The sequence below is a fragment of the Excalfactoria chinensis genome, chromosome 18 (genome assembly GCF_039878825.1).
Source record: "Excalfactoria chinensis isolate bCotChi1 chromosome 18, bCotChi1.hap2, whole genome shotgun sequence".
Taxonomy (NCBI): domain Eukaryota; kingdom Metazoa; phylum Chordata; class Aves; order Galliformes; family Phasianidae; genus Excalfactoria; species Excalfactoria chinensis.
In genome coordinates this window covers 2,330,211-2,352,980 of record NC_092842.1, presented here as the reverse complement: position 1 = coordinate 2,352,980, position 22,770 = coordinate 2,330,211, and the positions used below count along the sequence as shown (strand labels likewise).

General features: G+C 53.1%; 1 protein-coding gene across 4 annotated transcripts in view; it reads left to right on the top strand.

Moving 5' to 3' along the window:
* The window catches only part of ASTN2 (astrotactin 2), a 273,672-nt gene that overhangs the window by 161,122 nt on the left and 89,780 nt on the right, over window positions 1-22,770 (top strand). For all 4 annotated transcript variants that reach the window (XM_072353116.1, XM_072353115.1, XM_072353114.1 and 1 more), the window contains 5 exons: window positions 4,553-4,719; window positions 6,082-6,270; window positions 18,127-18,251; window positions 18,331-18,435; window positions 19,548-19,727. In XM_072353116.1, the coding sequence (XP_072209217.1) occupies window positions 4,553-4,719; window positions 6,082-6,270; window positions 18,127-18,251; window positions 18,331-18,435; window positions 19,548-19,727 (766 nt within the window). The remainder of the gene's footprint in view (window positions 1-4,552; window positions 4,720-6,081; window positions 6,271-18,126; window positions 18,252-18,330; window positions 18,436-19,547; window positions 19,728-22,770) is intronic.

Below are 22,770 nucleotides of genomic sequence, written 5' to 3'. Positions count from 1 at the left end.
AGACTGGGTTGCTGTGTGTTCTGGTCACGTCACACTTGGTTTGGGTCCTTGGCTTTGTCTTGGCTCTTGGGCTTTTGTTTGGATCCTGGGTTTTGGTTTGGGTCCTTGCCTTTGGTTTCAGTCCTTGATTTTGGTGTGTAGCTTTGTGCTCTGTCTGTCCCCTAAGGTCAGATGAATCTGTAGTTGAATTTCTGGTCTCCCAAAGGGTTCTGGTGGTGCCAGGCTTCCCTGTGATATGGGCAGCAAGTGCCCCAGTGGGCAGCAGCTGATAGCGGGCTCTGAAATGTGCTGGCAGGGTGTCCTGGGGACACACTGAGGACATGAGCTACCACTGCACATGCTTTGGAACCTGCAAAACAGATGGGTCTGATTTTCTGAAGCTAAAATAATGACTGATGATCTTGCGATGGAAAATGAAGCAGGGAGAAAAGAGTAGGAAGATAATGACTGTTATTTCAGCAAACGGTTGTAATGTTGCCCTTTGGGAAGGATGTTCCCTGCAGCGGGGCTCTGGGGGGTCAGGACATCGCTGCCCAAGGAGGTGATGGATGGAAGGATGGCCCTGGAGAGAAAGGGGCACAAAGAGCCCCAGAGGGCCTTCAGATCCAGGGAAGTGGAGGCAGTGCAAGCCAAAGCTGTCTAAATATATCTGTGGGCACAAAGGAATTTAATGTGTTTGTATCATTTCTGAGCTCCAACAAGCAAATAAAATACATGCCAGCGCATAGTTCAGAGCTCATTAAAACACGGGCACTTGCTGGTGCCTCAGCAGTGCCTCGGACTAATGGTTTTGTTTCCCACTGGAGAGGTTCTTCAGTGCTGAGGAAGAATGTCTCTAACGAAGGTGAGTTCATTAGTGCCGTTGGACTCTTTCACACCCAGTGCTGGAGCCCCACACTGCTCTGGGGGGTAGGAGAGAAAGCTGTGACCTCAGGATAATGGTTTGGTGCACTGCCCGTCTGTCTGACCATCTAATATAGAGGATCTGTTCCATTGGTGCTCTGACTACCTGAGCGTGTTGTGGATGGGTTTGACATTGCAAATTAAATTCCCAGTGACCCCACTGCTGCCCCGGGTGCAGGACTGAGTCCTCACCTCCATGCCATGGGTACGGGGTCCCCAGCTCACATCAAGTCAGGCAGAAGCAGGAGCCTAAAATGGGAGAAGTGCCTGACAAAAAGGCTGCTAATATTGAGAAAACAGAGCAGAATAATAAAAAGCACGCTTTACTCTCTACCAAAATACTTTATTAACTATTCTTTTTTTAAGTAACAGAGAAGAGGAGCGGAGCTGTGAGCAGTGCTGGGGTAGAGCTGGCTCCTCTCAGGAGGAACCGTGTCATTAATGAGACACGCATTTTGTTTCCAGTGACCCCATCGCCTGTCTCACTGCTAATGATCTTTGTAAGGGAGAAAGAAAAGAAAGGGCCTTTGCTCACTAACACAAACAATACAGATAGATGTTTTCCTAAGCAGCAGTCTTGTATGGCGGATGCTGGCTGCCTTTACCCTGGGAAGGGGCTGCCTCGCAGTTTGTCTGCCCTGGCTTGGTTGAGGATGAGGGCTCTGGTTGGCAGGAGGTGGCTCCGTGGTGTCCCATGATGAGGTCCTGTCACACGGTGAGGTCCTGCTGTGGTGGCACTGTGGGTCAGGGGGATCCCTTTTGGTTTGAGCCAGCAGTGCAGTGGCTTGGAGTCCCCAAGAACAAACGTTCCTGCACCTGCTGCCGCTCCGTGGCACCCTGGTGACATCATTTCAAAGGGAACAAAGCACACTGCTCTGAAAAACAGGTAAAAACAGCGTGTTCTTATTCAGCATCTGTGCTCCCTGTGTGTGCTTGGAGTCTGTTTTTGCTGACAGCAGTGACAAAGAGCAGGACCTTGGGCTCTGCCTGGTGCAAACAAGGACAGTGGGCTCATATCCATCCGTGCTGTCAGCAAAGCACGCACCAAGCTGACCTCAGCTCTGCCTTCCCAAACCCATTGGCAGGAGCTGGGCTGCAGTTTTGTGGCTGTGTGTCACATTTTGTCTGCAGGATCCGTGTTATCTGTGAGAATGCACAAGAAAACAAGAAGCTCAGCTTTCTTTCCAATCCCAAGAGCAATTTTGAGGGTGAACCATCACCACAGAGAAACCAGCGCATTCATGCATGTGTATCTCAAAGGTCTTTTCCAATCTAAATGGCTCTGTGATTCCTGTAGTGACCCACGTGGATCTGCAGGACATTGGAACTGCCTTGGCACGGTGATGTCGTTGTGGCTTTCCAAGGCAGTGGCAAGTTGGAGGCTCTCCCTGTCTCTTTTCTCTCTGCAGCCTGGACTAAGCACCACTTGTGAGGTTCCTGTTTTTGTTGCTCATATCCCTCTGTGAAGCATGGGCTGACAGGATGGAGTGAGATCCCTTGGTTCCAATGTAATCATAAAATAGTTGGGAGTTGGAAGAGGCCTGAAAAAGCCATCTGCTCCAACTCCCTGCAATGAATAGGGACACAGCTAGATCAGGGTGCTCAGCGCCTGCACCATGAGCCATGCTGATGTAACAAGGGAATCCCTGGAGCCTGTGGGTGCTGGGATCCCTTTGAATCTCTGGAGCCAACAGGAAATCCAATTTCCATGCTGGCTTCCCCAATGGAATGGGGTGGGACGTGTCATCTCCGAGCGCACAGACAGAATTATTGGCTGAGTTACTTATTGATTTTCTAATCATTTTCAGACACAGCCCCCCATCCTGTGTCACTGCCAAGGCAGATCGCAAATTGAACTGCAGCTGAATTGATGTGGGATTGATTAAAACTCACAGTAATTATTGGTTCTCTGCTGCCCAAGCCAGACAAATCAATGTCAGCAATAATAGATACGGTCCTTTATAAAAGCCCAGAGCAAGTGCTGTTTTTGTAAGGAGCGCAGAGAGGCCAGGTTGGTGCACAAAGTGTTTTCCTGGGTAGCTCCAACTCTCTCAGCCTATGGGCAATAGCAGAGAGGCACCCAAATGTGCTCCAGTGTTGTCTGTTCAAACAGCAGGACATCCTGACTGAATATCCTCTGCTTGGTGGACAGGCAGACCTGCAGGGAGTTTCCTTGTGCCAAGTGCTCTCCATCCACCTGTGCATCCCTCCTTTCTGCTGGAGCTGCTGATATCCTGCAGGAGAAAACTCCCAGTCCTGGGGCTGGTTCCCTCTGCCCACATTGTGCCTGCTTGCTTTGCTTGCTGCCCCCATTTCCTTGTCCCCAAAGAGGAGCTCGGCTTTCTGTCCCCAGGGAGCCCCGTTAGCAGCTGCTGAATGGCCAGGATGGGGATGGATGCAGGGATGCTTTCGTATGCACATTTTGTGCTGAGTTATTAGCATGCCATAATTAATGCATATTAGGATGCACAATTACAAACAGTAGCCAAGCGTGATTCCTAGTGATTAAAAGCTGATCTGGGATATCCCAAGGGGTCTTGAGCAGAACAGGGTGAGGTGGGGAGCGCCCTGTATGACCCACTAACCCAGTCCCAGGAAAGGAGCCATCGCTTTGCCCTGTGGGCTGGGCAGGGTGCAGAGCTCAGCCTGCTGACTTCAGCTCCTGGCAGCTCCCACCAGCATCCCCGAGGGCACTCCAGGAGGTGCTGGGTGACACACCTGGCTCAGGAGGGTGGACACAGCCGTGGTGGAGATGTGTCCCTGTGCACAGCTCTCTTTGTACCCCAGGGCCGCAGATGCAGAGGAGGCTACAGTAGATAAGTATGATGTACACGGAGTCACAACCACACTTATCTCGATGCTGCTTCCCAGGCAGCTCAGCAGCAAAAAGCACAGATTGTTCTGAGTATCCTCTGCTCCTTCATATTTATTCTGTGTATGCAGCCAGACAGCTTCCTGCTCCCAGCTCTTTGGGAGCTGTGCGGGTGCTCAGAGGGGACAGGAGCTGCCTCCTTCTCCCCAAAGCGCTTCCCCTACACCCCATGCCAGCAGATTGCTGCCATTGGCCCTTCCCATGCCAGCAAACCCGGGGTGCAGGAGCTCCTGAACTTTTATTAATACGTACAGCGTTTTGCTCACGTGGGAAATTGATTTTCTTTTTTAAGCACGAAGCAGAGCGGTTTTATAACCTTTCTTCTGCTTGACAGAGGCCATTTATAACCTGCCTTCATCACTACGTGTACAAGCTCCAGTCTAACTCATCTTCAAGAAATTCCATAATGCATTTTTAATTGCGAGCTGCTCCTCGGCAAGATTTATGTATTTTCTCAAGGACTGGCCCTTTTTGTTGTTGTTTGTGCGCCCTCACGTTTGGTGAGAAGGGATAAATAACGGGAGCGGAACAGAAGAGTGCTTTAATCTGGGTGACGATTTATTGATGGCATTTGCTGCCTGCTGGCTTTTATCTGCTGGGACAAGAAAAGCCAGCTGGGGAGCTGAAATTAAAACCCAAAGCCAGGTCCTCGCTTGTGTGAATCAGCGCTCTTCCTGCCCTCCTGAGTCATTGGGGCTCCATTGCAGAGCAGTTATGGCCACATCACACAGTCACAGGGATCTGGGGGTAACATCACCGTGTCCCCTCTTCCCACAGTGCCCCGAGGACCTCCGGCCCATGAAGGATGGCACCGGCTGCTACGACTATTCCAAAGGCATCGACTGCTCAGATGGCTTCAACGGCGGCTGCGAGCAGCTCTGCCTGCAGCAGACCCTCCCTCTGCCCCACGACCCCTCCTCCAGCACCATCTTCATGTTCTGCGGGTGAGTCCCCCCTCCCCTCAACGCTCCCATTTCTCATGGGGTTGCTCTTTGGAGATGGGGTGCCCAGCAGGAGGACTCTTTGCAGAGCTCACTTTCACCTGCTCTGCCTGGTGGGAAAAGCAAACACGAGTGGTGGCAGCGGGGTGAGCAGATGCACCCTGCTCGTCTGGTGACGGTAGGGTTGGATCAGTGACTCAGTGTGAACGTACTCAAAGATCGTACATTGCGTTGGGGGGGAGGTGGAGGACTCTTCTTTTTTTTCCCCCTGCTCTTGTGACTGTCTTAAAATAGAGCTTCATCCCTGATTTTGGCCGCGATCCTGTAATCCTACACAATGTAATTTGCTCAAAGGAAAATCTCCCCGGCTGCAGGATGCTCTGAAGGCAGCGCGGTGCTTAGCAGCCTTCCCTCTGCACGGCCACAGCAGCCGCCATCCATCAGCCACAGCATCCTGCCCTGCTCGGGGCTCAGCATCCATCCCTGTGCCAACACCTGGCAGCAGCCTCTTCTCTGTCTTCATGGGAGGGGTTGGGGTGAAGGAGGGGGAAGAGGGTCTCATGGGAAGGAGTTTCCCATGGGAGAGTTGGACAGAAGCACGGAGAGGAATGGGAAGGTGATGGTGACCCATGGGTGCAGCACAGCTCCCCAAGGAGGAGCCGGCTGTGTCAGAAAGCTGCTGTTTTGGTTGGCTTTCCTCCCCTCTCCCCCCCCCCCTTTTATTTTTTCTCTCTTCTGTTATTATTGTTTAGCATCACACAGCAGCTGAGTCATCAACAGAAAGCACATTGCTTCTGTCATGCCTGAGAGTGGGCTGGGAAGCCATATGGGCACCACCTCTGCAGGGTCAGGGAGCCTGAGTGCAGGACAAGGCCTCTGTCTGAGCCGCTGCAGGCACTGGGACTGAGCTGGCACTTCAGACATCTGTCCCCAAGGACAGAGACCTTGTCCCTTGGTTTTGCACAATCCCTGCTCAAGGCAAGGTGTCTGTAGTTGTATCACATCTCTGCTGCCACCTCAGTTCCCCTTGCTGTGCCTGGGAGGTGAGTGCCTGCCTTACCCACACAGTGCTTGACAGCAGCAGCAAGGAGCAGCCATGGTAGAGCTGCATCCTTGCAGGAGGGCACTGATGTGAGGAAAAAGGGGAAACAGCTCCAGATTTGTCTTTGCTCTTGTCTGGGGAGCATCGGTGCACTGCAGCAGCATCAGAGAGCACTGGGGGCTGTGGGAGGGAGTGGTGTGCTCTGCTCTGCAGAGTGGAGTGATTCCCAGGGGCTGGGGTTGACATCCAGGTCAGGGTCAGGGATCCAGGGTTGGGGTCTGGATAAGATCGGGGTCTCTCTGATGCAGCTCGTGGTCCTGCAGGTGCGTGGAGGAGTACAAGCTGGCCCCTGATGGCAAGTCCTGCCTCATGCTGTCTGACATCTGCGAGGGCCCCAAGTGCCTGAAGTCGGATGCCAAGTTCAACGACACTCTCTTTGGGGAGATGCTGCACGGCTACAACAACAGGAGCCAACACGTCAACCAGGGCCAGGTGTTCCAGATGACTTTCAGGTACGGCCCCACTCTGTTCCTCATCCAGGGCAAGATGAAGGTGGGCAGATGGAACCAAGGTCTGGTGGTGGAGGGGCAGCAGGTCTGACACATTGGCTGGCAGATATCTGGGGAAGAGAGCATGAGGGCAGCACGCTTCCATGGTTTTCTTATTTGTTCATCCTCCCTGCAAAGGGTTTCCCTGTGTTGGTGGATGTCCCCTTGGCCGAGTGCTTTGATGAACTTCTGTCTGCCTTATCGTACCCATGAGTGTTGATATATTCCATCTCCACCACATCTTGCAGTGAGTTCTGCCGTGTAATCACATCTGCTGTGAAAAAGAATTGCCTTTTGCATGTTGTCAGCCTTATGGGAGTGAATTGAGGGAGGAGCTGTGGCAATGGCATAACAAGAAACAGCATTGACAAGTGAAGTGAGATGAGTGGCACGTACCGCAGGGTGTCCTCAGGCAGCATCCTTCACTGGAGGACTTCAGGAATGCTGGAGATGTGGCACTGAGGGACGTGGTCAGTGCCATGGTGGGGTGGGTTGGAGTTGGACTTGGTGATCTCAGAGTTCTTTTCCAGCCTTAATGGATCTGTGATCCCGGGTGTCAGGAGAGCAGAGCAGGGCTGCTGCCGTCTGGTTTTCTTCACTTCTACTGAATGTTGCCACATTTTGAGTGAGTGCAAACCTAGGTGGACCCATGAACTTTATAGCACCTGTGCTGAGCAGTGTCAGGAGGGGACTCAGCTGGGAGCGCTCAGCCCATGTTCTGCCCACATCCCACTCTTGTGCAGCATCTGCAGCGCACCAAGGTTTGTTTCCTTATTCAGGCACTGAGACCTCGTTGCTGCCTGTGATTTCGGCTGAGTTGTGGGTGCTCGCTGCCTCTGGCCTTGCTGCTTAGCCGAGTACTTCTTCCCCTGCTGAGTGTGAAAGTCCTCCTAGCTACGAATTCACGCTGAACTCTGCCCTTTTGCTCTGGGGATGGCAGATGAATTACGGGCTCCACCAGCAGCGAGGCGTGCAGAAAGCGGCAGCCAGCAGAGTGCTCGGAGCCAACAGAGCCGCAGCCTTTGCTGGAAGTGAGAATTGACAGCACGCGAAGGCAATTTTCCCTGCAGGCTCCTCTCTGCTTTCTCTCTCTCTCTCTCTCTCTCTCGTGCTGCAGATCCGTGGGTCCTTCAGAGCAGAGATCTGTGGAGCTGAAATGCTTCATCAGCTCAAAGGTGGAGCGGATGTGAGGGGTCCATAAGCTCCCCAAATCAGGGAGCTACCCAGCTAAGATGGGGTACCCCAGCCCCAGCTCTTGCAGTGACCTGTGGCTCTAGCATACAGGCTTCCTGGTCAGAAAGGGCTCTTGGAGACACATCCTTGTTTCTGAGGGCACAAGTCTTGCTTCCAAGAAGGGCTCACCTCCCTGCACGCCTGCATCCCTCCACAACCCAGCGTGCCGGGAGGGCTCTGCTGTAGGAGCACCATTACATCATCTCCTAACAAGGGAAGAGAAGGAGGTTAATGGAGAAGAAATTATTAACTAAAAGATGTAATTTGCCTCTGATTTTCATAGATATTCAAGAACCTCTCTGAGCATTAAGACACCAGCTGTTAGAGAAGCCCTTAATTTGGTGCATTTGAAACATAGCAGGAAGCTGCCTAATACCAGGGATTAAAAGCCTGTTTCTGCAAAGTAGGAGCAAGAACCTGCTATCAGAACAAGGGGCTGAGTATTTTAGAGGGATTTATAACCGCCGGGATCCTTTAGCTATGCAGATGTGACAGTCCTCTGAATGGTGTCTGCTTCCCATGTTGCTCCATCTTCAGTATCTTTAATAAATAGGATATTCTGGACCCGCCTGGCATGTCAGTGTGGTGCTGGGAGGGAGCCTTTGTGCTGGAGGCAGCGGTGCCTCTTGCAGAGTGTCCTGAGCAACGCCTCTCATTTACAGCAGCATTTCCATCCCATCAGGGCTGGGTGGTCCCTCAGCCACCCAACAGCCTGCAGAGATCATAGAAGCACAGAATGGCTCAGGTTGGATGGGACCGTACAGATCATTGTGTTCCAACCTTCCGGATCCGTGGGAGCGCTGATGGCTGTTATTTTGTCTCTAGTGGTTGAGTTGCTCAGCAGACCTGTTGGAGAAGCAAGAGTCGAGGTTTCTGCTTGGAGGAGTTCTCCACATCGCTGCTGTTGCTGTTTTATTGCAGGCACTTCTATTTGCTGGGCACCCTTTTCTATTTTTAGCTTTCTCTTCTCTTTGGCCAAGCGCTGCGTTGTGTTCATAACTACGCGGGATCAGAGCTGATCTATTCCAGTCATACCTCTGGGTTTAGCCGGGAGCTCAGCACTGGCTCCAACTCACTAAAGCTGAGATTAGAGTGATTTTCCCCCCTTTGCCTCCCAGTGGGGCAGAGCCTGAACTCCACACGGTGCCCAAATCACCGGGGGACGATTTTCCAAATGGATTGTTTGTTACTTCCTTATCTGTTTTCTGCCATCTCTTTGCCACGGGGGAATAGAGATTTTTGTTTAAGAGATGTTTGCAGTTTCAGACTGTTGCTTTTATGCCATTAATATGTAGAAAACCCAAATTACTACCCGCGGAGCAAGCTTTGCTCGCTAGCTTATTGCTGCATGGCAAATGGGATGCTGGAGCCCACGCACCTCGCCCTGCTCCCTGCCTGTTACAGCCTCTGGCTCTTGCCCCAGAGCATCGTCCTGCAAAGCAAGGAGCAGCTCCTGTCTGCCTGTTGTGCTATGGGGGTCCCCCACTGAGCCCCCCAAAGTTTTGATGCATTGAAGTTCCTGGATGATGGGACAGCTTCCTGCAGTTCCATTCCCTCTGCAAACCCAACCTTGTAGCCTACAGGAACCCTGCGTGGAAAACAGAGCTGCACTTCCTCACTGCTCTGGAGAAGGGACAGAGAACCACAGCATGCTCCAAGCTGGCAGGGACACGAGGGGCTGGCTGGGGGCTGCAGAGGGATGGGTGCCCATGGCTGTGTGCTGCTGGTCTGCTGCTGCTGCTGCAGAGCCCCACTGCTGCTGCCAGGCAGCACGCCGGGTCGCTGAACCGATGCAGGGAATTGCTGTAATATTGATGGTAGTTTGGCAAGTTCATTTTGAATCTGTCGCTCCTTCCCTTCTCCACTTCTCAGCCGTTAATAAACCAGCAGGGCGTGCTGGCAGCCACACCAGGAGCTGCATTTGGAGACATCACCAGCCCAGGGCTTGCCCAGCATCCAGTGCCCATCCATGGGTGCTGTGGGACCAGGCAGGTGCTGAGCTATGCACAGCACCATGTCCATGCAGGCACCATGCCGGCACAGCCCTTTGGGAGCACCTTGCAGCCCCAGTGAGGCCATCCTGCTGCCCTGCAACACCACAGACATTAAGCGTATAACTAGTTAAATTAACACTATTGATTTCTTCTTCTCCTCTTTGAAACCTGGGAGTGCAGCAGTTATAATTGCGTTGTTTATTATTCCTGTGCTGGCAAGCTGTGTGCCAGGCAGTGCCTGAGTGCCGTGTTTACCCATTACCCTTCAGGCCGGGATAACGGATAGATCTCTTTTCCAGTGGCTGCCTCCCATTTCATCCCTCTTTTTATTATTTGTTGCTGCAGTTCCATTACCTGTTCACACTCTGAAGCCTGAGACATGCTGGATGGAAGCAACGATGCCTCTCCAAGGCAGGTTAATGCCTCAGGCCACGCTCCTATGGAGCTGAACCACACCGTGCCAGCCAGAGCGGGCAGTGGGGCTGTAGGGCTTTGGCAGCTTTGTGGGGCTGAGGTGGGATGCAGTGCTCTGCTCTGTGCCCTGCTGCCTGCTCCCAGCTGCACATAGGGTGCAGTGGTCAGGATTGGAACAGGGATTGGTGGGGTCGCCATGCATGGAGGTGCTGAATAACAGTGGAGATGTGGCACTGAGGGATGTGTCAGTGGGCTTGGTGGGATGGGATGGGGTTGGATTTGGGGATCTGAGGGATCTGCTCCATCCTTTCTGGTTCTGTGATTCTGTGTCTGGAACTCACTGCAGGAGCATCCCTGCCTGTCACTGTGCCACTCGCTGCCACATCTGGTGGTGTTGCTACCCCTCACCCTATTGCAGCTATCGTAGCTGCTCTCCATCCAGCCCTTTCAGAGCCTGTAATGAGAGCACATAGGCACATCTTACGTATTTTGAGTGCGTCTGCACTCGAAAGGATAAGCACCGAGATTTAGTCAAGTTCAGGATATAAATGACTAATGCAATTAGCACAGCACCCCATCAGTTAGCTTGCTATTGCATCCTGCGTGCATCAGCCCCACTCCATTTCAAAGTTTGCATCCCACAGAGCACAAGAACAGATTGTGCTGCTCGGAGCTGGTGTTTCCAGCAGTCTGCAGCCACATGCTTTCGCACGGGGTTGTTAGCATTTTTTTATTGTTGTAGCAAAACAAAAGCGAGCCTTGTGCAAATGATACCCTATGGACAAGGCAGGGGGGCTGGGCGGGAGGGAGTAAATTGTTTTTAAACAATACTGATTGAGATGTCAGCAATAGGTGTGGCTTATGTACTGCTGGTTTTCAGACTCATTCTGCACCTGGTGGGGAATGGGACTTGAGTAGTGGGCTGGATCGACTTTGGGGAGCGTGGGCATGGCTGATGCAGCTCCTGCTGTCGCATTGCCTCTCTGGGCACGTCCCTGAGCTGCTCTGCTGTGTCTCACCCTATGCCAGGAGCAGCTTAACCCAGCACAGTGCCTGTTTGCTGTTTGGCCATTGCTGGTGGAGCCCACGCTGCAGCTCATGCCTGGCTGCCATCAGAGCCGCCGCTCCTGAGGGGTGCCAGGGAGCTGCTGCCATCCCGCTCCCCTCGGCCCTGCAGCACGTCTGTGTCTGCACAGATGTTTGTATTATCTGCAGCCGATGAAAATATTCATTATCTTGTTAGCTGCTGCGGCGAAGGAAGTTCAGATTTGCATTTTCACAGCTAATCATGCAGTGCGGAGCAGAGCCTGTCACCCACCAGCAGCACTAATTGGGCAGGAACCCTCCTGCTGCCCCTGCCCGTGGGGAGCATGGCCAGGGCAGCTCCAGGAGAGGGGCTGGAAGAAGGCAGTGTGCTGGGCAGGTACTCAATGCAAAGTCCTGGATGGGGAAAGAGTCAGAATGGGAGAGAAGGGGCACAAACCCATACAGGAGGGAGGAGAGCTCAGTGCTGGCACTGCCATCCTGAGCTGCTGCAGCACCTGGAGGTCCCCTCACACACGGTGGTGGGGAGCAGCCCTGGGCCTCTCTGACCTGTTGGCTTTCCCATTGCTGACTTTTATGACGCTAATTATAGCTGGTGTTATTGCACAGTTAATCTGCGTTCTTAAGAGAAGGGGTGGAGATTGGTTTTACAATAATAACAGCTCAGATTCATAGAGTGCATTGCATCCCAGGGGGTCCTTGCTGGCTATATAGCCTTACAGCAGAGCAGGGAGGATTCACTCCTCTCTTCCCTACTCTGACACAGGACACAGCTGCTCCTGGGTGTGGGGCAGCCTCACAACTTAGAGCTGTGATAGCTGAGGTTCCCAGCACACACTGTGTGCAGCTCCTTGGCAGCCGTGAAGGAGACACTTCCACTTGTCATTGGGTGCAATTGCACATGGCTCTGGAGGAGCTGGGAGAAGGGGAGTGAAAGGTGCTCCCAAAGCCTGGTGCAGGGCCGTGCTCTGTCCTTGTGCATTGCTCTGGGAGGATGGGGCACAAAACCTGACCCAAGGAGCTCGTTGTTTCATGGCTTCAGTAATTAACTTTGCATACAGAGATGCAACTTTGCAGAGGCGGTGGCGAATTTCAGCTCATTAACCATATGGCCTCAGCTGCCTGGTGGAGCCAGGGAGAAACTGCTATAAGGGCCACATCCTGTACCCAGGGCTTCCCCACAGGGATGGGGCTCCCCTAGGCACCCAGCCTGGCCCCACACATGGATCTGCTTTGGCACACGGCAGGCGTTGCGTGGAGGGAACACGGGTGACTGAAAGGCACTGAAATGCCTTTGTCAGAGCGCCAACATATGCAATGCACGGTGATATTACAGCCCTGCCGCTGCCTGTGGCTGTTTTTTCCTCTGCTCCTAATGACTAATAGAGAGAAGACAAAACAATTTCTATTAGTTTCTCCCACGCTGCAGTGGGTTTCTTATTTTCCAAACCTCATTAGGGTTTGTAATACCGCCGTGGTAGTCAAGAGCAGTCCGAATCACCCTGGGGCGAAAGGAGAGCCGAAGAGATAGGATGTGCAGCCTGGGCTCAGCACTACTTCTGGCTCACATCCAGGGGCCCTTCTGATTCCTTTCCAAACACTTAACGCCTTATCTCCATCTTAAAGGTTAATGATGAAGCCTAGGAGAAAAAAATACTTAAGATCAATTGTTATAGAAATGGATGTGTGCACTGGGCGGAGAGCTGGGGCTGCATTCACATTGGAAAGGCAAGGGCTTTTTGGAAGGCAGTGCGTGTGGTTCCTGGCAGGCTGTAGCAGTGTGAGGCTGTGACTGTCGGATGCCCTGACCCCAATCCTGCAGGCACTGCCTGTCATTGGGCACCTGCCTTGTGCCGGCTCCTTGGGAAGTCCCAATGTGCAGTCCTGGCTCCTGTGAAATCAGTGGGAGTTCTGTTATTTGTTGCCTCGTTACAAATAAGCCTAATGAAAGCAGCAGGCTTGGAGCTGCTTGAGCAACACTCGGGAGATGATTGCAAACAGCGCCCAAACCAAACGGTGGGAGGGGAGCTGTGAGGCATACAAACACCCAGCACACTGCTTCCCCATGATGCTGCAGGATGGCTGTCTGTCCATCTGTCTTGTTGCATGACACCTTCCCACCCAGCTTGTGTCAGTGAGCCATGACTATGGAGCCAGCAAGGTCAGCCTTGCGGCTGTGAGCCACCACTGATCCCATGGAGGACACCCGGAGCAGCAGAGCATCCTCCCATCCGCCCTCTGCAAACGGGCTCCTTCCTCATCAGCCACAGCAGCTGTTGGACGTCCCCAGGACTTTCCCATTGAGTCAGGCTAGTGTGGCACCAATGGGACCTCCTTGCCCTGCCACCGGGCTGCTGTGCAGCGGGTCAGGCAGCAAGAACCAGGCTGCCCCTTTGCTGCTTTTCTCCAGGCCGTGGATGTATCCACTTTTCCTCACCTCCTTCTCGCTCAAACTCTTCTTCTTTATCCTTTTTCCCCATCTGAAACCTCTTGCAGGAAATCACCTCCGAGCGAAGGTTGAGCATTGGAAACTCCAAACCCGATGGGAATCATCTGTATAATTTGCAAAGTTGTGAGAAAAAAGTAAAAAAAAATAGAGCTTTTTTTTTTTGCATGGAAACGCTCTTGCAGCCCCAGCTCCATCATTAAGGCATAAATCCAGCTTTGTAGACCTTGGCTCTGCCTGCTCCATAGGCACAATGCGTTGCTGTGGGAACCGCAACTTTCCGAATTTGTTTGTGCTCTGCACTGTTTCAGCACGCTCCCAACAGGAGCTCCAGAGGGAAAAAGATCCACAGCCTGCTGCGAGATCTCACCCCCCAGGAGATGTGTTGTGGTGGAATAAATAAATAGCTGTGTAATGGGGAGCGAAGGGGGAGAGTGGGCGGAAAAGGGGGGGGGGGGGGGGGGGGGAGAGAATGATAGCAGGTGACAAACGGGTGATGCTGGGTGTGAAGATGTGGGTGCTGGTGGTGGGGTCTGGGGGATTTGAAGTTTGGAGCTGCTGGTGGGCAGCAGGGAGCTGTGCAATGTGCTGCTGCACTTCTATGTGCCTGGAGGTGGGATGGTGATGGGCGCTGCTGGTGGTTTGGTGGTGTCACCCATCGCGGGGTCACTAGGCCTGAGGAGGGGACAGTTGGGTGTTCAGACAGTTTGGGGCCACCTGGAAGAGGATGGGGCTCAGGTGGCTGTTTGCAGTGCAGGAGAGATGTAATGCTGCTTGGCATGGGCAGCGTGGAGAATCCATGTCTTGGCCTAATGCACCTGCAGGGCTTGGCTTACTATGAACTGCTGTCAGTGTTCTTGTCATCCTCAAGCCCCACATCTGGACATCATTTGCTGGTTGCTATCTTTAGGTGCCCACGTGCTTGCCCACAGCCCTTGCTGGTCCCAGTTCCCCAGAGGATGGTTTTGGGGCTCCGAGGGGATGCTGCGAGGCAGAGCGTGGTGCTGAGCACAGCACTGTGCCCAAGGACAAGGAGCACCATGTGTGCCCACCGGCAGCCACAAACGTGCTGCATCCCCAGTGCTTCGTGATTTACCTCCCTGCAGCACCTCAATTTAAATGCTAATTCTCCCCGTGCTGAGAGGCAAAGCAGCTGGTGTGTGGTGTTGGGTAGTTATTGTGCACGCTGTGCGGCCAGGAGGGGATAGCAGTGTGAAAACAGTTGTTTGCTCTCCCCCAGCCCCATTGGCCAAGTTCGGGAGCTAAAGGAGACCCCCGGGTCTGGCAAAGCCTCCTTGGTCTCCACTGTGTCCCATCTTGTTAATGGGAGCAGGGGCTCCACTGGCACAATCAGCTGCATTTGCAGTAAGGACAGCACTGCACATGGTTTGTAAATCACTGGTACCTGAGGTTGGGGAGAAATGTGGGGAGATTTACAGGCTGCTTACCTACCCCAGAGTGGCTGTGGAAACACAGCACCCTCATGTCTGTCTTGTAGCAACTCCATAGATCATACTTTATACAATTACAAGGAGCCCTTTCTGACCATCCCTGGATCAAGCTGGGCTCTGGTAAGCTCACAGCTGCTCCAGCAGAACTCTTCTCTGAAGGGACACTGACTCAGAAGCTGGCATTGGGCAGCCTTAGATGCACTGCACACTCCCTGTGCCATTGCAGGCCAGAAGGATGCAAGATGATGAACAAATTCATAAAGGGGAGGGCGTCCTCCCCAGCTTCCATAGCAGAGCTGTGCAGAAAGCACAGTCCTCGTACCTCCGCTGTGCTCAACACAGCCACCCTGGATGATAATGTGATTAACATTTGTAGCTGTGCCGGCTTAGATAAGGGTAATTAAATCTCACGCTTCAGGGCATCAACTAATCACTCACGGGGTCATTTTAATTTATAACGTTATTTTTTTTTCTTTTGCTCCTTCCTGAATTTATTTGCCCATCCACCACGATGCGCTCTGTGCGTCCTCTGTCAGCTCCTCAGCATGTGGCTGCTGTGGGATCTGGGGGGCTATGGATACATCCAGGACAGGCAGGGAGCTCTGACTGCCCCCAGGGACTCTGCTGATCCATGGGACCCCATGGGATGCCCTTGGTCGCTCCACTGGCTTCCCGTTGGCTGTGTGACACGGTGCTGTAGGGCTGCAGCTCTGCACTGCACTGCATCACAGATTTATGGCATGACCTTGGGGCTGTTGTTTAAGGTCAGGTCCCCCCCCTGAAATTCCCCAGTGCGTGTATGCAGTTTCAGAAGGGCAGGAGGACACAAATGCAGCAGGGGAGCACATTGGGCTGCGTACTTGGGGGACTGGGGCAGCGAGGGAGAAGTATTTCTCTCTGCAGTGACCCAGGATCTCTCAGTTGCTCCAGTGCATCTCCCTTGCAGGAGTGCTGTGAGGTGATGTGTTGGGCCAGTGTGCATTCCTGAGCAGTAGTGATGTGAGGTGCTGGAGGCAGGACGAAAGGCAGGAGGATGCTGCAGGGACCTGGGAGCAGATGGGTATGCTGCTTCTTCCCCCGATCCCACTGGGATACTCAGGGCTTGGTGGGCATCCATGGGCACAGAGTGCACGAGCACGGGGCTGCTGCATCCCTCCCACCATACCTCCAGCCCTCCCCTGTGGTTCTGATAGAGCCCAGAGCGCTGTGGTTCTTCTCAGTGCTTCCAGTGGGTGCAGAAACTCTCAGTTTGTGCATGGAGGGTGACGGTAACCGCAGGGTTATTAATAAAGAGGAGAGGAAGAGGAGCTGCAGCCCTCTGCCGGCTGCTGGCCCTCAGCACACTGCCCGGCTTGCTGCGGCCAAAGAGTGGTTTTGGCTGATCCCCCCTCAGCCCTCCCCAGTGCACTGTGTGAGGTGGCAGCACGGTGGGTCTGCGGTGCCTGCAGTCACCCGGCATGGTCACAGCGGTGGCACAAAGCAGGATGTGTGCAGAGGTGCTGAGCTGCACCCCGGCAGAGAAGCAGCTTTGGGTCAGGGAGGGAAGAGATGCAGGAAAGTGCCATTGCTTTGCTGAAATTCGGGCTTTGAACACTGCTGTGAGCATGTGCACATCCACGTCTGTATGTGCAGGACCCACTTGCACCTGGCCCTTGTTTTTCCCCAACCTTTCGACTGCAGAGCAGTTAAAGCAAATGACATTACAGCAAGCAGCACTGCAGAGCACGGCTTTTTGGTAAATACCTTCTTGCAGAGGCATCAGAGGTGACCAGCAGCCGTGCATACAGATGGGCTTCGCACTGCCTGCACTGCTCCTGCTGCCTCAGCACAGCCCCTGTCTCCACTGGGACAGTGTCCCCGGTGTCCCCTCCTCCCTGTGCACACTGGAGGCAGCACACAGGGCTGGGCACACCTCAGCTGCCTGCCCCTTGTTGTCACTTGTGTGTGACACGCTGTCACACTGTGGGCTGAGCTGTGTCCCACACGTAGCATCTCTTCTCTCCCAGGCGTAGAGAATGCACTGGGATTGCAGTTCCCCATTTGCATTGCTCAGGCAGCGAAGGGCTTAGAACAGCAAATCACTGCTCCGCCGCTGGGGATCCCGCGTGTGATCAATGGGAGATTTGTGAGCGCACGTGTGAGCAAGAGGTTTTTCCCTGCAGACAAATAAAACACTTTTTTTTTTCCCTGGCAGTGCCTGAAGCTCCTGAGACTCCATCAGGTGCTGGAAGCTTTGAGCTGCTGGGCGGGGAGATGCATCCCCTGCTCTCTTCCTACATCCCTATGTGCTGTTCTGGTTGCGTCCAATCGAGAGCAGTGGGGAGGACCCAGGAGGTGCTGCACCAGTGTCACACCACACCAGCACCTATGGAGGTGGACGTGTCCCTCCAAGCAGGATGTCAGAGCATCCGCTGAGTGTGGATGGGTGCAGGAGGGGGGAAATAGGGCTGGTGGGAGCCAAAGCTGGAGCTGATGGGAAGGAATCAGCTCAGAGAGAGGGCAGGCAGTGCCAGCCTGAGGGCTGACCTGGTTCTGCAGGAACCTCCTCGTCTTGTCGCAGCTCCGGGAGGATGCAGAGCATCCTGGCCTATATTCTGTCTCTATGATCAATATTGAACATCTCCCCTCCTGCGTTCCCTACGCAAGTGCAGGGCTTGCCAGGGGGGGCTCGTCTCGCAGCCCTGTCTGCTCACCATTTCAAACAATTTCTATTGCTATAGTTGTTCTAGAAACAATTCATTAGGGGCCTATTATACAATGTTGCACCTGCTAAGGTTGGGAAAGATCCCACATATGGTGAATTTGCAGCCTAAGCTGCGCTCTTTGGCTTTTTCTGGCATCTGCCTGTACATTGACTTCTTTGTCCTCATTCGCCCTGGAGCAGAGCTGTGCCTGTAGCACTGCTGGGTGACCAGCACGATGCTGCACGTGGTGGGACGTGAGCAAATTAGCCTGCTTTCCTCTCAATGCTGCCTGCCATCCCTCCCACAGCACACGTTGGGAATCCAGGCCAAAAGCAGCAGGCAGGTCCCCAGGCTGGCTGCGGTTCTGCTGGAAGCTAAGAGCTGCAGCCCTGGGGAGCTCGTTAAGCATCACCTCTCAGCCTGCAGATGGGGCAGAAAGGGAACCCCATCCCTGCTAGGACTGCTCCCAGGTACCCACCTGGAGGTGTCCCTTGGCCGTGCCACCCAGCCGCAGCCTGCATCCTTGCTTTGCAGTTGTCTTTTTCTCTCTGCAGGGAGAACAACTTCATCAAGGACTTCCCGCAGCTGGCTGATGGGCTGCTGGTCATCCCGCTGCCTGTGGAGGAGCAGTGCCGTGGAGTGCTGTCTGAGCCCCTGCCCGACCTCCAGCTCCTCACTGGTACGAGCCCACCCTGCTGGCCAAAGAGCATTCCCCCATAGTTGGCTGTGGGGGCTGAACGCCAGCTGTTCCTTTGCAGGAGACATCAAGTATGACGAGGCGATGGGCTACCCCATGGTGCAGCATTGGAGGGTCAGGAGCAACTTGTACCGTGTGAAGCTCAGCTCCATCACCCTCTCCTCAGGTGAGAGATGCTCGGAGAGATGCACAGGAGATAGAGAATCATAGAACCATTTGGGTTGGAAAGTCCATCATCAGCACCATGTCCAGCCATCAGCCTATGATCCCGAGTCCCATCAGCAACCCTCTTACAACATCCCTCTTACAAACCTCCATGGATGAGGACCCCACCTCAGCCCCAGGCAGTGACCTGCCTCATTTTTGCAGATGGGAAACTGAGGCAGGGAAGTGGGCACTTGGTTGCACACAGCGCCTGCAGGCAAAGCACACAGAGACTCGTATGAGTGCATGTATGCGCACATACATGACAGAAAGCTCACTTGTGGTTTATAGGGACCCAAACTGTTTGTGAATGCAGGTCCCGTTGTGCAGGGAGTGTCAGATGAGGAAGGGGCAGGCAGGAGGATCCTGCAGCCGTCAAAACATTTCACTTCCATGTTTTTATAACTGCACGTTTTGTTTCAGAGATGCTGAAACGTTTTGTTGTGACCTGAAAATGTTTTGCTTTATCTTTTCGTTTCAAAACAGCATTTTTTATTTAAGAAATCAACCTATTTTTAAACGGGGGAAAAAAACAAAAAGAAAACAACCAAACAAAAAACCCAACCCAAAAAAAAAAGAGAAGATCCAGCACAGCCGGGCTGCACAGCCCCAGAATGAAGCAGCCTGCTTGGAGCTGAACAAAGCCTTTGGGGTCAGCTCACAATGAATTGTTCCAGCTTTTTCCTTCCACCACCCTTCTCCTTCAATCAACCAGCCAGGCAGATAACCTCGTTTGGGTGACAGATGCGACATATTTCCTTGCAGTGTGTTTTCACTTCCACCACTGAAGCACAGCAGCAATAGGGGCCCTCTCCAGCAGTGCCTCTGTGATCTGTGGGCTCTGCAGAGCAGTGACACGTCCCAGCTGTCTGCATGGCTTTGCAGGAGGCATTGCCTTGGTGCAGAGCTGCCACAGCCCAGCTCCGTGGATGGCAGAGCCACAGCCTTGTTAATCCACAGGTTGTGCATTGTAGCAGCAGATGCAAACCACAGCAGATCAGGGGGGAACGTCTCTGTGCCCTGTCGGGCTGTGCGCTGCAATTTCCCTATCCATCCCATGCTTTGCTTCCTCAGGCTTCGCCAACATCCTGAAGATCCTGAGCAAGGACAGCAGCCGGGAGGAGCTGCTCTCCTTCATCCAGCAGTTCGGCTCCCACTACATTGCTGAGGCTCTGTACGGCTCTGAGTTCAGCTGCACCATCCACTTCCCCAGCAAGAAGGTGCAGCAGCAGCTGTGGCTCCAGTACCAGAAAGGTGAGGAGGGCAGTGCCCTGAGCGCCGCGTGCTTCCTTTGCTCTTTGCCATGGTTCACCCCCAGTCCTGCCACCAGGCCCTGAGCCGGGGGTGTGGGTGGGTTTATGGAGATGTGACATAATTGAGCTGTCTGAGAATAGCTTCGTTTTATTGCTTGTGACAATGACAGTCTTTAAGGAAGTGTATTAAATCAATAGCAGACTCATTGTGCTACACTATAAATAACGAGACACATCATTAAACAGGGCAATAAACTTCAGGACTTTGAAGTAATACAATTAGGTTATGTTTATAAAAACTCCCTTATCGCTGTAGCCTTCCATTTGCCAATCCATCTCCCTCCTCCAGGGAGCTCGGGATATTCCTGATGTTCTTCTCTTGAATATATCTGCAGTGCTCCTTAGGGCACACTGCAGGACTCAGGAGCTGACAGGTGCTTCCATCACTTCCAGTGAAGAGGCAGTGCTCACCAATGGTGGTAGATGGATTTTATCCCCAGCTTCTCCCCTGATTTACCCTCATTTTATCAATGTTGTAGGGAAGGTCTGGATAAATAGCCCCAGCTAGATGGTTCTGGATGCATTCTCAGCTCAGAAACAGCTCTGTCCTGCTGTTCTCCCATTGCTCCTTCCAGCACTGCTCCAAGTGTGTGTGTGTATCATCTCACATAAATACAACAGCAAGGCTGGGGATGAGCGCAGTTTGTTAGTGAGCAAAGCAGGAGGAGAGGAGAGGCTTGAGTTAATTGAAATGGCAGCAGATATGATCAGAATGCACGCTGTGTCGTGCTCACAGCATCGTACCGAATTATTTTAATATCGTAATCAACTGCATAAATCAACTCGTGGGCCTTGGGAAGAAGCTGCTGCCAGGAAAGAGCATGATCAGTGTGTTGAGAACTCATGGAAAACACGACCAGTGACATGGCTTAGCAGATGGGCATCCATTTCTGCAGCCGTACAGAGGAGAAAGGGATGCAGCACTTGTGGAGCTGGCAGATGGTTTGTGCTCTTGGGACAAGCGAGTTGTAGGTGCTGCCAGCATTTGTGGACTGCTCTACCTGTGGAAATGGGGATAGTATTCAAGCAGCCCGGGAGGAAGCTTCCACCTGGGGCAGTGGGAGCAGCCTGGGGACAGGGATGGGGACAAGGACAGGGAGGGTGGCACCACACTGCCCTATTTGGTGCAATTTGTGGGGATTCCTGGGAGGCATAGCCCTGTTCTGCAGTGGAGCTGCAAGCAGGAGGGGTGGGGAGGCTCTGCTCAAACAAATGCAGCCACTTCCCCAGGCTCTGCTCGAGGAACTGTGTGAGCAAAGCAAACCAAGCCCAAATTTTATTTCATGCTGAGCAATTAAAATCCTGTTTTCAGGCCCTGTTTGCTTGGGCACTGTGCAGCCAAGCGGTGCTCTGGCTCAGCAGAGGGGCTTCCAAGCAAGGACCTGCAGATCGACCTGGACATCGATCTGTGCCACGAGAGCCCGCATCCACTTTTCCCGTCATTGAAGGCAGTGCTTAATGCTGACGGTACCTCATTAAGTTCTCACCAGTTGTGAGAACATCTTCATTTGGCAGCTGAGGCCAATGTGACAATCCAGACCATCCCCTGTTGGGTTTAAGATTGGGTCACATCTGCCTACAACAGGGCAAACCAATGGGGCTCTGGCTGAGGTTGAGCACTGCTTGCACAGTGTCAGGGCTTTCCTGTTCCCTATGAGCAGTCTGGGGCTGGGCAGGAGGCTGAGAAGGGAGATTTTGGTTAGATTTCAGAGGAAATGCCTTACTCAGAGGGCAGTGCGGCCTTGGCATTGATGCCCAAAGCTGTGGGTGCCCATGGCCATGGATGGGCCCTGGGCAACCTGAGCTGGGGGCAGGCAGCCCATGGCAGGGTTGGAGCCCTCCACCCCACCTATAGGGCTGCTCTGTTCACCAGCACAGATGTGCCATAGACCTGCTTGCTCCCTGTCTGGAAGAGGAGCAGAGCTGGGTGAGGGTAGATCTGCTCCAGCAGCACCATCTGACAGCTCCAGTGGGATTTCCTGAGCGCCGTTCTAGCTTGCTTGCTCCCACCGCGATACACAGAATGCAGAACAAATGTCTGTAAGTGCTCTGGCACTTAGAGAAAATGGAGATGTTATCAGTCGTAATGCAGAGGGTCTCGTCTCGTCAGGCATTTGAATGACAACTCTTTTCCATCTCACCTTGCAGACAAGCTGAGCTTCAGCGTGGGAGATGTGTGTTCTCCAGCTGGGAAGAGCTCGCTTCTCCCATGCCACAGGGACCTGGGAGCAGGGCTGGTGTGATTGGGGCATGCATGGGTGGAGATAAAGAGGTTTTCAGTACCAAAGTGTTACAGTGCTGTGTAAGGTCTGAGAGATGCTCGCTCTCGGCAGCTGATCGCTCTCTAAAGCAGAAGGGGATGTGCTGACAGCTGCTGTCACGTTCACTAAAGCCTCCTGACCATCCATCACCCTCTGCTCACTTCTCTCCCTCGGATCACGTGTCTCTGGATGTGTTGCCCTGTAAGAGGTTACAGATTTCGTGCTTTCTTGTGAACTGAGCAGCTTAGACACAGATCTAAACGTAAACCATAGGATGCAGCCTAAGGGTCTGTTGGAATAGCAGTTGTATCCTTCAGAGCAGGGCCTGTGGGTCCCTCCTGTCCCTGCATGGTCTGAATCCTTTCCCTTCAGGTCTGGTACTGCCATGAACTGCCCACGGGAACCTTTAGCTTTTCATTCCTATACACAATCAGGTGCATGAAGAAAGGTGAGCTTTGCACCTATTAAAGGTCGTAATGGCCTTCCCTTGCCACCCGCTTGGTCCAAAGTAAAGCACTTTGAATTTCCCTATCCTTGAGATAAGCTCCTACAAACCACCACTCCGTTACCTTTATAACACTCTCCCATCTTGTGGTTTAGACGATTCTGTTTGTTTCAAACCCTCAGATTTTGACATTTTGCTCAGAGGAGGAAAAAAAAAACCAATCTAGCTGGTTGCCATGAAATTTAGTATAGACTAAAGTCTGCGCTGTGACTCAGCCT